General features: G+C 45.9%; 1 protein-coding gene and 1 pseudogene across 1 annotated transcript in view; one reads left to right on the forward strand and one right to left on the reverse strand.

Moving 5' to 3' along the window:
- FNDC1 (fibronectin type III domain containing 1) overlaps positions 1-16,931 on the forward strand; it is a 91,044-nt gene that overhangs the window by 52,065 nt on the left and 22,048 nt on the right. Inside the window, 8 exon segments of the mRNA XM_039873919.1 lie at positions 1,077-3,404; positions 3,436-3,660; positions 5,349-5,449; positions 7,396-7,507; positions 8,454-8,687; positions 8,720-8,802; positions 8,805-8,922; positions 15,417-15,485. Of these exon segments, the coding sequence (XP_039729853.1) occupies positions 1,077-3,404; positions 3,436-3,660; positions 5,349-5,449; positions 7,396-7,507; positions 8,454-8,687; positions 8,720-8,802; positions 8,805-8,922; positions 15,417-15,485 (3,270 nt within the window).
- Positions 16,535-16,653, reverse strand: LOC120611461 (uncharacterized; annotated as a pseudogene).

The raw sequence follows: 16,931 nt of genomic DNA on the forward strand, positions 1-16,931 counted from the left end.
CTGTGACATTTTTAGTTGTTAGCTCTCTTCAGTTTCTAAACAGCATTTAAAATGTTTCATTTGTGTTCCATCATTTTGGAGTTGCAGCCTCACTCAGCATTTCAGGGACCTCGTTTATCTGATCAGTATCTAACCCAAGCAGGTAAATAAAATCCAAAAATGGGGTGGGGAGTTTTTTGGACTCTGATTTCCTTTCTGCTTCCCCACATTTACCCCCAGATATTAGTAGCTCTCCCCTTCGTTACATACTGTGCTGATCCAGAGTATGCTGCAGAATCGGACAGTTCGGTCCCGGAAGAAACGGGTAGATGAAGTTCGCTCCTTCTGGGGTGCCCATTGCTGTATAGGTTCCCCTTCCTGACAGCAGTCCTCCCCTAATTCGATCCTGCTCACAAGAGAGGGTGAACTGTAAGGTGCCCTCAATACAATGTTTTGCCTACCTCAGGAGTCTTTATTTTTGGCTTCGTTTAAGAATTAGAAATGTAGCCATTATTAAAGAGATTTTCAATGGGGTGGGGGGCGGGAAGCAAGTAAGGACATGTTAGGAGGAATAAGAAACTCTTTCTAAGGCCTTGAAAATTACAAATTTGTTGCTAGTTACACACAACACATTTCTATATCTTTACAAGTTTAGGTCATTCAATGTTTTGTACCAGGCTCCTATGTATTTCTTGCATGCATCGTTAAAAACAGCTAGAATGCATTCCTAACATACTGACAATCTGTTTTATTAAGGAAATCCTATGTGAAATTTTGCTTTTGCGACGTCAATGGATTACTTCAAAGTACTCATTTGGGAATTCCTTTAAATAATAAACTGTGACATAACCTAAGTCCATTTATAGAAAGTCAATGTACACGTTTTCTAGAACTATGTCTATTACTTAAAGCAAAATAGAACTTTATGAGACTGCTATAACTGAGAAAGTAAGGGCCCAATGTTCTAAACAATGAGAAGTTATCAATTATAATTACCAGTTTTAAAAGCCTCCTTACCGCCCCCTTAAATATTCTCTTGGTGTTGCACAACTGTTGAATTTCTTCTTTGACAGCAAATTCTTTAAATTCTGTTCCAGCCAGTACCAGGGAATCCGATGTTCAGCAGGAAACAGACATGGAGGATAAGGACAGATCTGAAAACCCCGAGCCTTCCTCATCATCTCCAAAAGCTCCAGCTTCCTCAAAACATGCTCATTTGCCTGTTTCTCCCAGAGGCAGAAATGTCAAGAACCTTCTTGACTTGAAGAACAAAATCCCGGGGCACGGTGGGGTGCCCAGGAAACCCCAGCTTCACCCTAAGACCGAAGGATTGGAACTTCAGTCCACAGAGCTCACGGATCAGGAGGAGCTGGATTCCCAAGGGGACCCACCAACAATACCCTCAGAGACCCGGGACCAGAAGCGACAACAGAGGCCACCAAGCAGATCTGTCCACCCCGTCCTTGCTTCCGGAAGGACTCCGGTGAGAGTGCGAACATCAGCGCTGCCCCGAAAGGAAGGTGTAGATAAGTCTGGCTCCTGGCTGCCTTCCCAGCCTCGTTTGGGGGCACCCTCCTGGGCCTCCGTCTCTTCTGCTCCCCAGACACCCACTGAGGGCAGCCCTCACCGCCCTGCCAACCTGCCTTCCAGCTCCGCTGACAATGACTCGCTGGACCAAGAGGCGGAAGAGCTGGCTACAGGCTCCCTCCACGCCAAAGACGCTACCCCCGAGCATCTGCGTCCCAAGAGCGCAGCCCACGCTCGGCCGGCCATGTGGCCCAGGCGCCAGGCAGCCTCCGGTGCCCCGCGCGACAGAAGCTCCGTGCACCAGGGCTCAAAAGCAGCCTTGCCGGCTCGGAGGGCACCCCATTCAGAGGTTGGAGAGGAAAATTCAAGTGCTTCAGCCCCACCCCTCAGGCTTTCTCCACCCCATGGGGAGACACTACGGCTGCTGCCCACCGAACCACACCCCGGGGCTCCGCTCTCCAGGGGCTGGAAGGAGGGCCACCATGTCCCAGCCGCCAAGGCCAATGCGCCATCGCACCCTACCAAGTCTTCCTCCATCTCTTCACGACTCTCCCCAAGGACACAGACCTCTGAGAGAGCGGATACCTCTGATGGCGATGGTGACGATGATGCAGAGGATGAAGAAAGGCGGGCCAAGGCCACTGCCCCCACGCTTCGCGCCCGGCTGCCCGCAGGTCCCCCGGTCTCTGGACATTTCAGAAACAAGCCCTTTGCCGCCCACGGCAGGTACCCGAACAGACTTGGCAGTGGCCGAGGACCCAGGTTACAGCTCTCCAGCTCCGCGCCGTCCACCGCGTCCCCCCGAGTTCCCTCGAGGGGGAATTCTCAGCCAGCGTCTGACCTTAGGCGTGGCGCGGGTATCCATGGGGAGGAAATCGAGGCAGAAGACGAAGAGCCGCTTCCTTCCACCGTGGGGAACCACCATGCGCCTTCTTCCTCCTCCGCGCAGTCTGCCTCCCGGGGCGTGGACCACCTGAAGCGAGGCCCCCAGAAAGGGACGGGTCTTCCGCGGAAAGAGTTCCTGGCGGAGAACCCCAAATCCACCGAGACCTGGGCAGGCACACACCCCCGGGACAAGGCTCTGCCCTCTAAGGCGCAGGACGTACAACAGAGCACCGACGCGGCGGTGGAGGAGGATTCTCCCAAAAGGCATGTGTCCTCTGCTCGGCCACCCATGGCGCGGTCACAGCATCACCCTGGGTCCAGCGCGTCCAAAAGGAAGTACGGCCACCCCCAGGCTGGGCGTCCCCACCCCGCGTCGCAGGAAAGCGCCTCCTTCTCCGACCCTGACGCATCCAGAGGCAGTCAGTCCCCCAACCCGGCGAGCTCCAGAGGGGTGCCGCCCACATCTCCCCAGAATCAGAACGAGTATTCCAAGAGCAGATACGGTGGAACCCACGATGACAGCACAGAAACGGAGGCCCGAGGTGTCCGGGCCCCCTCACACTCAGCCCAGACCAAAGACGCCACCCCTTCCCTCCCCAAGCACCGCCAGGTGGAGGCTCCGGCAGGAAGCGCGGGGGACAGTCGCCTCCGCAGGCCCCCAGGCTCCTCCCTGAGGCCCGCTAGGCCCTATGCCCACACTCGCACCAGGGTCCCGGGCAGAGCAGGGCCTCAGGTGGTGGGGAGGAAGGATGGGGCGTCCCAGGCCACGCCATCCAAGAGGGAGCCCCTGACGGCTAAATCTCAGCAGTCGGTGTCAGCCGAGGAGGAGGAGGAAGATGCCGGCTTTCTTAAAGGAGGGAAGGACGAGGACCCGCTGTCTCCCTCTGTTTCAAAGTGGCCCATCTCCGTTCCGGGGGGCAGCAAACATGCGGAGGAGACAGAGCCCGCCACAGTGCCTGTACCCCCCAGAGCCGGCGCCCCCCAGGCGAGAGAACACACTCCCGCCTCCGGGTGTGCGGCGCCCCACTGGCCAGGCTGGTATAGCCCGAGAGAGCCTCTCACACCTCCCCCCTGCCTCCAGGCAGCCCCCTCGCAGCTCTGCCACCCCCAGACCCCCCGGGGGCACCCCTGCCTGGCCTCAGGCCGCCACGCAGGCCCCTCGCGTGCATGTCTCCACCACCCCCATGCTCTCTCTGCGCCAGCGCATGATGATCTCCAGGTTCCGGAACCCCTTCTCACGCCAGCCTGTGAGACCCTCTTTCAGACAAGGTAGTTAGTTTTGAACTTCACCTTTTCTTTATGTTTTCCGGTAGTGTTCATAGCAACCCCCGAAAGGCTCCGATCTTATCGATCATCCGCTATGCCCAAGCTCTGTGTTAAGGGCTTTACAGACGTGCTGTGCCTTCGTCCATCCTCTTAACCATCTCTAGGGTTTGCATTGTTTTCAGATGAGGAAGCTGGAGCTGAGAGATCTGAGCGACTTGCCCGGGTCAGACACCGGGGCAGTGGCAGAGCTGCGAGTCCAGTCCCTAACACCGGGTTCCTCCGCCCTCTGTCACTCCACTATCCCATAATGCCTCTCCGAATTCCTTAACAGGCGCTCTTCATCTGTGAGAACGTGTCACAGCCATGACGCAAACCTCAGGTTCCTGTAATTTAGGTTATTTTTTATTGTTCGCGTGCCAGGGTACATTTTTAAAATCGCAGTAGGAAATTAGATACTACCTGTGTAAGCTCGATCTGGTCCATGTTGCCTCTGCATGTAAAACTCGACTGAATATTCCCTGGGCAAATTCCAGGGTCTTGAGTATGAATTGCTTAGACATTACACTCCAGAGATTGTTTAAAACCTCCGGAAAATGCATGTTAGACATGGTTGTCACACAGCTGTAACAGGCAGATATGTGATTTACACGGAGAACACAGACAGTTACGAACGGGAGTCTACGGGGACCCCACGGGAGGACCTAAAGTGTTCCCCCTAAGTCTGCATTCAGTTAAGGGGTGCCATGCACTCTCCTTGCACAGAATCAGGGCTTAATAGAACATTCCTGAATGAGTGTTTGTTAATCTGTGCAGTGTATTGTTAGTTCAGTCCAGTGTAAAGACGTAGAATGCATGCCCAACACTGAGGTCAGTTTTTCATTAAAATGGACTATTTTAAGCAAACCTAAGACCCTAATAATAGATCTAAAACTCACATGCTCTTATACGTAGCAGAAACTCAGTAAATATTTAATTTTCATTAACTGAGCAAGAGAAATAAGTCTCTGACATGCAAATAGTTGTCAGAAAGCCCAAGCACTTTATCCCACGGTGGGGGTGGCGGGGAGGTTGTGCCTGTACCAACTGTAGCTGAGAAACGGCACGAGATGAAGCAGAAGGGCAGGAGAAAGGACGAGGCAGAAACAGCAATGGCCAGGGCAGTTAAGTGGACCTGGTACTTCCTCCCTGAGCAGACACTTCTCGAGCAGCCCCACAGCGCTTAGCAAGCTGAGTCAGTACTGTGCATTTATCCTTGGCGACTGACTGTGGGGACCTGGGTCCTCTAGGAAGAGTTGTGTGTAGTATAACCTGCTGCGAAAAGAGCAGCTAGAACATTTTAGAGCATTTTCTCCATCTTTCCAACCCTCCCCCCCTCCAGCTTCTAACTGACTAAAGTACAAGTACAGCTACTAAGGTCTTAAGCTTTATCTGGAAGATTTACTTCTGCTGAACACTCTCTTCACCCCAGTATTGTCAGAAAACTATGACTTCACCGTACTCTTGATTGACATCCATATTTGTCACATAGAAGTCATAGTTTAGACTATCATTATCTAATACATAGGAGCTATTGGTTTAAAATTCTGGTTAGTGTTTCTGTTTGAAATGATGTGTTACTATTTATAGATTGGCAGGCAGCCAACTTTCCAGAAATGTCGGACTTACCAGGTTCTCTTTTCTGTGCTGTGTAGGTTATAATGGCAGACCAAGTGCAGAAGGGAAGGTACTTCCCGGCAGCAATGGAAAACCGAGTGCACAAAGAATTATCAATGGCCCTCAAGGAACAAAGTGGGTAGGGTAAACTTCTTTCCACATCCCGGTCATTTTCGTGCTGTGGGGAAGAGACAAACAGTGGACGCTGTAGCAATAATGAGTTGGTCTTGTTTTCTTCTATTCTAGTTTTAATCACTCAGATGTCGATGTTATACTATACAGAATTCTTCCAGCAATCAGAACAATCTTTGATTCTCCTGAGTAACTTTTTCTTTTCTTCCTCATAGCTAATAAGATAAGGCAGAGGCCTTCATTTATTGTTTGCCTTGACTGGCTAGGAAACTCAAACAAAGGTATGGTCCACACACAGCAGTGACAGGGACGTAGAACCTGATGCATGGCGTCTCGAATGAACGTCTGTCTTCCTAGTCCTGAGAGCTTTATTTTATTTTTATTTTTTGTTTACTGTTTAAATGGTACGCATATTTTCTGTAAATGATCTCGAACCCTTTGTAAAAAGAAGCAAGATAAGAATAAGTGAACAAACAAGATCCTGAATCGAATAGGCAATTTTTATCAAATCACTGTTTGAATCTTCCAATGATTGTTGTTCGTCTCAAATAAAAAAATAAGTATTAGTGCTTTTCGTATGTTTAAGCTAAATGACTCTAGCTTCCTGGATTTAAGATAAATGTTTAAGGAGTTTGGGTGGCTTGAGGGTAATGGGCAGAGCATTGTACAAGGCTCAAAGAATCAAAAAATTATTCATAGTGGAATTCCCAGCCAGAACTTCCCATTTATAGCGATAAGGTTTAAGAGAACATATGATGGACTTTGTTCACTGCTCAGTCACAGGCGATCTAAAAATATACTTTATAATTTCTCGAAGGAACAGAAATTTATAATGGGAAGAATGCATATTAAAACTACATGCCATGTAAGCAATTTTGCATTGAACTGTATGGGTAGATTTCAGAAGTAGGGTTTATATAAATAAGCTTTATTTTACTTACTGAGACAGCACCCAACAAAGTGGCTGCTTGCAGGGGTCCCTCCCGCGGCCTGCCCATGCAAAGCCATGGCTCTCTAACATTAGCAAGCATCGGGATCACTGGGGGGCTCTTCAACTATGGTCTGGGGTGGGGCCGAGTAATCCACATACCTGACCAGGTAATGCTGAGGCTGCTGGCCTGGGATCATACTTTGAGAAGCACCAATCTAGAGCATGAGTTTGTTCCTTAGTAGAGATAATGATACCTTTATATAATTCCTTAGAATCTAAACCTTTCGTATGCATGTTACATTGGGCAACTTAATTACAAATTTAGTTGTTTTTGTTACAGCAATTTTGACTTTTAACATTAAAAGCAGAATAAGAACATTACGTGTTCTTAATATACTAGCAATACATGTTCATCGCAAGAGGTTAAAACGATTCAGAAATATATGAAAAAGACAATGAGCATCCTAAACCACTTTTCAGAGATAACCCCTGTTAACAGTTTGGGATATATCTGTAGATTTTTTTTTCCTCTGAAGTTTTAAGTTCGGAGACATCAATGAATATATTTTTATTTTTGCAAAATAATCAGCCCTGTCATCTGAGTTCGTATCAGGATATGTCAATGTATGTAGAATTTCCAAATTCTTTTCACTGGCTGCATAATATTCCACTGCATGGATGGGCCATAAGGGATTTAATCTCTTTTCTCTATTGATGGGCACTTAGGTAGTTTCTTACTTTTCAGCATTATACACAATGATAAAAGTATTTTGAATATTTTTTGTATTTTTGAAGAACTTAAAACAATTTACATATTATATGGGTAGGCAATTATATAATATAAAATAAGACTGGCATTTTATTTTGATTAAACCTTAAGAATATTTACTGACAAAAATAATGTTTCCTAAGTACTTTATAGTTTCCTTCTGTGGAAGCTTCATGCATGGATTCACGTAGTTGGGTTAAAGTGAGCATTTTGAAATGTCCAGTTTAGTCTTTAATCTATGTCATGGATTTAGGTCGTGGATCTTGGCCGTGGATTGGTACTGAATGCAGAAGGAAGGTATCTGCAAGATTCGCATGGAAATCCTCTTCGGGTCAAACTAGGAGGAGATGGTCAAACCATTGTGGGTAAGTGAGCATGGCTTTTAACGAAAAAGTGCGCTGGCTTAGCTGTCAAATAATGACTTTTCTTTCTCCTCCCCTGATTTGTAATGGGTACCCTTGGTCCAGTTATTTTTAACCATGTGGGGAAAAAAGTGCCTCATAAGAGGCAGAACTTAGCTTTTCTCTGACACCACTGTAGTTAACCTCTTCCTACAGACTTTACCCTCTAGAAAAGGTGGCGCTTGACTTTGTCCTTGACATTGTGCAATCTGAAGTAGGAGTCAGCAAACTGTGACTGCAGGCCAAACCCTGTCTGCTGCCTGTTTTCATACGGACTGTGAGCTCAGAATAGTTTTTACATTTTTAAAGGATCTCCCCTGTCCCCCCTAAAAAATACAAAGAAGAATAAAATTTTGTGACATGTGAAAATTACATGAAATTTGCATTTCGGTGTCCGTACAACACGGTTAATTGGAACACAGAAACACTCGTTTGTGTACTGTCTGTGTTTTTTTTTTTTTTTTTTTTTGGCCCTACAGCAGAAGAGTTGAGTGATTTGCGGAAGAGACTTTCTAGTCGATAAAGTTTAAAATATTTACTCTCTGGCTTTTTCCAGAAAAAGTTTGCCACCCTTGGTCCAGAGTAACACTTTTTCTCCTTAGATGTAGGAATGAGAAAGAAGAATTACTGTCCTTACTAGAGACTACGAGGTTTTTTTTTAGGGTAATGGGGCGTATCGATGAAATATTTATTAATTTATATGAGTGATGGACAATACGGTAAGCCCAGAAATTTCTGGATAGCTGCAGATATTGTTACCTCTGCCGATATGCTTTTACCTATTTCTTTGCCTTTTGCTGATTAAAATACAAGACTCCATTAGCTTTGAGAAGACACTTTTTCCTACTTGCTTTGTACTTCCTTTGGGTCGTGTCACCTTGCTGACCAGCTTTTGTTGATTTGCGCTTAGATCTGGGAGGGACCCCCGTCGTGAGCCCGGACGGACTCCCTCTCTTCGGGCAAGGGCGGCACGGCAAACCGCTGGCCAGTGCCCAGGATAAGCCCATTTTGAGCCTCGGAGGGAAGCCCCTGGTGGGCTTGGAGGTCATCAAAACCACCACCCGTGCCCCCACCACAACCCAGAGACCCGCCACCACCCCTCGGCGCAGCCTGACGACCGCGCGGCCCCTGACCACCACTACGCATCAACAATCGATACTGCCCTCTTCGCGATACTGCGCTTAACGACCACCTCAAAGCAGCGACCTACCTAAACTTCCATCATTACCGCGCTTCATTACGAGTCGTTCATCACCAATTTCTACTGATGCCCATCACCGCCATCCCCACCTGTCCCCCCGGAACCCTGGAGCGGCATGACGAAGCCGGCAACCTGATAATGGGCTCAAGCGGGCTTCCGGAGTGCCACCCCGAGGAAGGTAATCGCCTTAATTCCCACGGTGGCCCACGGCCCCGGCGCGCTGCGTTTCAGAGGCGGGTCCGACGGTCGCGGTCGCGAGGCGGGGAAGCGGGGCGCACGGCGGAAGGGCAGCGGGTGGCGTCCCTAATCCCGCAAGACGCGTTCGATAGCACGCTGTCGCAACTAGGGCGGTCAGATTGAGCAGAGAGAAATACTGCACAGGACGTGCTAAGGGGAAAAATTATTTACTATTTATCTAAAATTCAAATTGAACTTGGCATCCTGTGTTTCATAGGGCAACCTTTGTCACAACCCAAGTCAAAAGTTTAGCTGAAACATGGGACTGACTAGTTTGGACTAGTGTTTCCCAAAGCGCATCCCACTGGATTAGTCCCTGTTACACATATATATTTATTTGTTAAAGGTTCTGTGATTAGGCATGTGATTCAGACAAGGTTAAATGAATCTCTTACTGTTGGATCAGTCTCCTGGTGAATTTCTAAGAAAAGTCGTGTTTCCCAAGCACTTTTGACAGCCGAACACCTATTAGGTGAGCTCTCACCTTTGGAAAACGCTAATCCTTGCGTGGCCGATCTCTGGTGGCAGCGGGAGCTTTCCAGGGGGCAGGACTGCGCCATTGCCCTGCTTTGGGACACTCAGTCAGAGCTGTCCTCTGCCCCTGCTGTGTCTTCCTGCTGAGAACGGCAGGTCCCCTTCAAGAACGGAGCTAGGACACTTCTGGTCAGGTCGTGGTGCAGCTGGGCATCATCATCTTTGCCGCGGAGTCCCTGTTGGAGCTGCCTTGGAAGAGGTCGCCCTGCATTTGCCTTGGGCTTGAAGGAGGCACGTTTATCTCCTTTCCCTCAGGCTGAAGTGAATTGCGATGTCGGCTGTAAAGCTTCTGTATTTTTAAGCTCACGCAGAGTGGAGACCCTTCGCTTCAGCAATCCTTTGCAAGCAGAGAATGCTCACACGGCGTTGTTGGCCATAAGAAGCCCAGTCACTGTGAACTCGAATGCTGTAGCCATGACGGGAATTGTACTTGAAGTCAGTCTTTCCAGGAAAAGTTCTGAATCCGAAGAAACAGGAACATTTGTCACATCTAAAAAATTCACACCAAAGGACAAGGAAACTTGCTGGGGAAGAGGGACAATAGGAAGACAGTTCTCACACTATCAGTTTACCCAGTGAGTACAAATTGGAATTTACCTTTGGATTTCTGGTACAAACATAGTATGTACTCTCCTTGACCTCTTCTGCATGCAGTAAATGTTTATTTTTAAAAATAATTAGAATAGCTATTTACATAACAATTGGCTGCATACAGAAGGGTGACTGTTTCGGCTTTGGCTTTAATTGCTAGTACTATTACTTTTTTGCATTTTCTTTCATCTGCTTTTATATAGGCTTTATAGCACGTAATTTTTCGTTTTGGACTTTTATCTGGCATTAAAGTCAGTATTTTTCTTGGTGTTTATGTTTCTTCTTTACCTTGCAAATCATGATATGCATGTGTGTTTTTAACTTCGCTCATGCCCATTCTTCTGATCCCCTAATATCCGAGTGTTAATATTCATTTGCCTCTAGGCAGCATTTTCAAAATAAGACATATCAACACAAATTCTTGGGGAAAACATTAAATTTGGGAAGAACAATTTGTCATTTTTTAAACAGTAGCATAATGTACTCTAATTCATTATTTTAAAAATACACTTGACCCTTGAACAGGGGTTTGAACTGCATGTAACATACAAAATATGTGTTAATTGACTTTTATATGTTATCGGTAAGGCTTCCGGTCAGCAGTAGGCTATTAGTAGTTAAGCTTTTGGGGAGTCAAAAGTTATACTTGGATTTTTGACTGTGCGGGTGGTTGGTGCCCCTAACCCCTGTGTTGTTCAAGGGTCTCCTGTAATTTGAAAATCTGAGTCAAAATTACTCTTGAAAATCCTATGCAATTTCTATAAAATACAATAGAGTTTGCCATTTCTTAAATGAACACTTTGTAGCGGACTAAGTGTGCAAAATCACGTTCTGTGAATGCTGTAATGACACTCAGAGCAGAGAGGTGCTTTCTGTAAGAGGCTCTGATGCCGGTAAAGGGACAGTCCCAGGTCTCCACGTCACACGTGTTCCCCAGAACCACCTGTGCCACACCTCCCCGCCTCTGGCTTTGCTCTCGGGCTTGTGTTTTCTCTCACACACCTTTTATTTTGCTGTATTAAGTACAGTTCAACCCATAATGTACATTCACAAGTGCCAGGGCTCCGTATGTACACAACTAGTATTTACCAGGTGACATTGGTCATGGCACTTTGCAGCCTAGTAGCCTGAAATGTTCGCTGCTGGCGTAATTATGATTTAGAGCCAGCATTAGTGATCACGGGATGAAACGACCCCATCTCCAACCTCCATCTAGTCGACCACTTGTCATTCCATTCCATTGTCTTTCCATTCCATTGGCGAAGTCCTAACATTTTGTTCCTAGACCTTCAATTTTATAATCATCTTTTTTCAGATCTCAAAGTCTTGGCTGCCCTGGTTGAAGCATGCCCCCTTTCTCTTTAACCCGTTTCCCATTCGCCCCGAGAACTGACGCTGGTGGCGCTTGTGGCTGCAGTGTTTACCCCGAGAGAACTCGCGGATTGTAGTCCTAACATTACTCCCAAAGTTTGCCACGAAATATCTTGCTTTTATTATTATTTTCACGTAGTTCTAGTATGTCGATAGTCTTTGGAAACAAATGACATCATTCTGTTTATAGGATTCCGGTTTTAGGAGTGGCATTTCCATTTACAAAATATAGTAATTCTCAATTGCTAAAAATGTCAAATCCTAGAAAACGTGGCATTCCTACGCGTGATGTTAATATCGTTCTTGAGCAGGTGTTAGCCGAAGATTCATTTGAGGAATCTGATGTATATATATATTTCTGTTACGTTAGGATTAGAGAAAAGTTCAGTTTAGAAATAACTCCAAGAACAATTTTTATGTTTTATTTTTACACTGAAAACCAGTCAAATTTGCTTCCGCCTCAAAAAGTGTGTTTATGCAAAATTAAATTGACATTGATAGTGAATTGCACTTTTTTTTTTCTAAATGGGAAATGGGTTAAAACACTGCTTTTTACAATAACGTTTTGGGAGTCGCCTTGTGTCATTCAGTCATTCTAATAATTCAAGTAGTATTTACGTACTTCCTCACTTGTCATGGATGCTGTTCTTGTGTGTGCCTTCCCGCAGACATGGATGCATATTATATACTTGTTTCTGGTGTATTGTTGCTTTTACTCTCTCTCTCTCTCTCTCTCTCTCTCTCTCTCTCTCTCTCTCTCTCTCCTTGCTCTGAGTTCCCCATTAGGGGCCTAATTCTCCATCTTGGGTATCTAAACAATACCTTAAGTTATAGGAATTCTCCATTTTCTAACTGAAAAGCAAAGCCAGCGATCCTTGTCTTTCAGGTTTCATTTCTGTAGCAGATCTGATAAGATCGTGTGTGTTTGGAAACGTGACGTGCCAGCTGAACTTCTTCAACCATTTGTAATGTGACCATGGGACACGTCTCAGAAAAATATCAGTCATTATGGAAGAAGGTTCCATCCTGTCATAGCTTGCTCTCAAGACAGAAAATGCAAAGAGAAAAATTAAAAATGCACTTGAGCTGCAAATAACTTTGGATTTTGATTGGTTATCATTTACCTACCTCCTCTCTAAACTTCTACTGAGACTATTTTGTATAGTTTTTTAAATATCTCTGGAGCTAAGGCCCTAATGTTTTGGTGACATTTTGTACTCATGTTTTCATGAACATTTGAATCAGCCACTCAAGCGTAAACCACATTACATGGCTGGGGGCCGGCAGCTACTTGTATATGAAGAAGGGGAAGCTTTTGACCCTGATGCTGGGGTGAACACCCAGCTTTTTGTAGTTCCAAATACTTCAAGATGGTATTCAGGTGGGACAAACTCTGATGGTCAGCTTTTTAAAAAGCTTGTAAATATACTTCATTACATCTGGAAGTTGCTTTTACTTGGAATCAAAACGCTGCTATTTTAGAAAAATACACCTGACTTGATTTGGTCTTAAAAAAGAAAGAGCGCTAAATTACTAAGTATGATGTTTACTTTGCCAGAAGACGTGACCATCACTCGTCTCAAGAACTGATCCCAGTTTGTAGGTAAAAGGCGTCATTGGTGACCTGCTGCCACACCAGAGTGTTTCAGCATCTTAAGGAGTCTCACTTAACCCTAGGGGTCGATGAAGGAAACCTTCTACTTTTTATCGTTTTTCATTCTAAGATGCAAAAATTGTACCATATATTGATTTTTAATCTGGCCAAAAGTAACAATGAAAAGAAATGGATCTGAATCAGAAATGAGGAAAAATGACACTACGTTCTTAAGAGTTAAACTGACAAGGGAACGAAAATAGGATTCGAGGAGACAATGGCAAGATAACCCCAAACTTTAGGTGCCGTGAACTTGAAAGCTGTCCGATGGGAACCAGCCCAGAAGTCATCCCTCTTGGATCCAGGCATACTGACATCGGAATGACCAAAGGGAAAATTATGTCTAATAGATTTTTGTGAAATGACCGTCCTGACCGCAGAAGGGTAGATAACTTATCACTTCTCTGCTGGCCCCAGTAAAACACAACCGGTGTCACTCTGCAGTGGCAAAGTGGGCGCTGGGTACCACAGACCTCCGGTGGCCGTGGGGCTTTACAGTCCAGTCCTCGGAAGGGCTGGGCAGGCAGCGGGAGTTTGCCAACATCCACCGCAGGGGCAGTCTGTTTCGGCACCGTTACCTTCGTGATGTTATCCCAAGTAGGCTCAAAATAGGCCAGGGGAATGATTACATTGGAATATTTCTGGGAAATGATCAATAATTTTCTAACAATAAAGACTTCAAATTGGTGCATATCATTTTTTAGTGAAGGGGTTTATCTACTTCCTATTTCATTTCCCTTTTATTAGGCTGAGGAACGATAATTTAAATAATGCACCTTAAGGTTCATGAGCAATTTGCTTGGTTAGTTTAACTTTTAAAAAGTGGAGGCGGTTTTATGAAGTATAAAATATATGGTCTTTGGAGCCTTTGGGTTTGAAGTTCAAATTCAATTATCGCTCTGTCCTTCACTGGCTGTGTGACTCCAGGAATAACGTAAATCCTTGGTGTCCTTGGCTGCTAAGTGGGTATAATGAGCCCATGTATCGTAAGGGTTTTATTGAGGGTTAACTCAAACCACATAAGCATGAAAGTGCCCAACACCCAGCAGGCATCCGATAAATAGTAGCTCATCCTGTCTGCGCCCTACCCCACTGCCTTTTAAGGATGCCCCCAGTTTAGGGTTCTGTACACCTGCTGTAGGCTTCAGGTCAAAAGGGGAATGAATGCCTCTGAGTTCTTTTGAGTTAGAAAATCTTTTGCCTCAAGATTTTATCAACTACAGAGAGACGTTCTGCTTTTTAAGACTGCATCTACATCTCCCAAGTAGAGAAATAATACATTGATTTCCCTGCATCTTCTCAAAAAGACTTCTGCTCCAAGTCCCCAGATAATGAGTTTTTGCTTAAATCACTCACCTTACTAAACCGTATTGTTATCCATGCTCATACTATCACTGTGGTCATTAACATAGTCATCTTTAATAATGACTCTTATAAGTAGGGCTTCCTGGAAGACAAAATAAAAACCACATGAAATTCTGTACATTTCATTTAAAGATTAATTCTGCAGTCACGATAGATCCAGTGATTTTGTAAGTAAAGCCCAGCCTGTCAGTACAGCGAAATTCGTAATCATCGGAATATTAATTCCAAACTTCATGTGCAAGTTAAGACGTCTCAGTAGCACGGATTTATCTCCTGGGTCGGGAGGGTGAGAGGCTAGAGAGGCTCGTAGAGCACGGGGCATGCCCGTCAATGAGTTTTGCCAAGTTAGGATGTAGGAGAGGCGGGAAATCGCCCTGCTTCTAGAACACGCCAGGGGCACGATCGAGGGCGTGGGGAGAATGTAGGCGCTTTGAGCTAAGGAGCCCACAGGTTGAGGGGTTTTGTCCCCATCCTGAGAACCCGTTGCCCCTCTCAACCCCCTCTCCTCGCTGCTTCTTGAGAGTGCCTGTTCTCAAGCGTGTGACAGGATGGGCCAGGGACCGACCGTCTCTCAGCATGCCGAGAGCTGCCTGGGTGGCGGGCCGAGGGGAACTGAGGGGGCGGGCGGGTGGTTAGAGCTCGCTGTGCGGGAGGGTCGGGAATCCTGGGGAGGGGTCTTTCCTTTGATTCCTGGAGGGAGTCTCGAGCGCCCTCTCCTCAACTCCAAGGAGGGACAGTCCGGGTCCCACCTCAGTGCCCTGATGCTCTTCCGAGAAAGCTCAGGAGGCCCTGGCACTGGCAACTTATTCCCACAGAACAACTATAGGGCATGAATCCATGTGCCCCGGGCACGATACTTAGACAGCTGGGAAGAAAGCCCGGGGCATCCGATGACCTTTTCCCCACTTCTCCTTCACTAGATGATTTCTCAGGATCGGAGACCGACGTGACGACACCCACGGAAGAGCCGTACGTTGTCTACGATGAAGGTACTGGTGGATTTTAAGCCCGTTACCTGGACAGTTTCTTTTCTGCTTGGAGGATCTTATTTCCGTTACTAAGTGGGTGATCTCAGCTGTAGTTTCCAGCTGTAGTTTCCCAGAATTCTGGGCTTGGTGGCCACGCTTAGGGAGGGTGGTCGTACCTTATGTTTCCAAGCTCCCCTTAATATGTATTGGATCCAAAGAAAAACAGGGGGCTTGGCTGCAAATGAAGCTTCCAAACAAGTGCCCTGTGCTCCGCATCTTTCTCCCGGCCCCTCCTTCCTCCAGAAATTCTGGAGCTGCCAGGTGTGGACCTCCCCATCCCCCGCTCTTTGTAAAACAAAGTTTAACCAACGTCTCAGCTTCCTCTGTTGGCTCTTCTCATTTCATTCTCCCCTTTCTCTCCTTTCCTAATTATATGAAAAATGCGATGCTACAGATGTGCTTTTTTTTTTTTTTAAATCATAGAATCTTTTCAGGAAGGGTAAGCTTATGAGATTAAGAATACAAAATGCCTTGGGTAGCATCTGGGACAGTCGCTCAATAAATGGTAACTAATAGCGTTATACTTATGACCCCGTGAGTCTTCTTTGTGTTTTATAAGGTGCAGCTGAAGCACTTCATGAAGCATCTTGTCCCCACCCCAGTGCCAGGCTTTGACACTCAGGATGTCCTCACCTTCGTGCCTCACCTTGCTTGCTGTTATCTGTAGCTCCAATGGTCTTAAATCACAAGTGTAGGAGTAATACCACCTTTGATGCAACGATAATAACGTTTGATGTAGCAGTTTAATGCCACGGCTTTCAAACAGAAACAGACGTGAAAGAAAAACAGCAGGTGTCAGAAAACAAGGAAGTTTCTTAGCGCCTTTGAAAATACTAAGTGCCTTTCTTATTATCTGAGCAGCTGAGAAGGAAGCAGAGTTCTAGTTTTTTTTTAATTTTTTATTTATTTTTATTTATTTATTTTTTATTTTTTAGGCAAGGCAACCCTCGGTTGACCTCACAGCTTGCAAGGACCTTGTCAGCTTACAATCCCTTATTTTTTATTTTTTACGCCTACAGCACCTGGTCTTCCTAGGTGGTCTCCCATCCAAGTACTGACCAGGCCTGACCCTGCTTAGCTTCTGAGGTCAGACGGGATCAGGCTTGTTCAGGGTGACCTGGCTGTAGACCAGTTTCTTTTTTAAATGTTAAAGGATTAGTTCTCTTACTAGAAGTAATCCTACCTCTTCCCCAGAAAACAAAAAGCTCAGACACAGATGATAAATGGGTGGGGGGTGAAATCAAGTTTATTTTCTGATGTAGATCTTTTATGTCTCTAAAAGGGTAGATAGAGAATGGCCTTGGACCAGTAAGAGGAGTGTGCTAAACTGGATAAACTCTAAAGCTCTCTCCAGCTTTGGTTCTAAAATTTCATTTTCCTGGTCTTATGTGTTTCTTTTTTCCTTTC

The sequence above is a fragment of the Pteropus medius genome, unplaced genomic scaffold (genome assembly GCF_902729225.1).
Source record: "Pteropus medius unplaced genomic scaffold, Ma_sr-lr_union100, whole genome shotgun sequence".
Classification (NCBI taxonomy): domain Eukaryota; kingdom Metazoa; phylum Chordata; class Mammalia; order Chiroptera; family Pteropodidae; genus Pteropus; species Pteropus medius.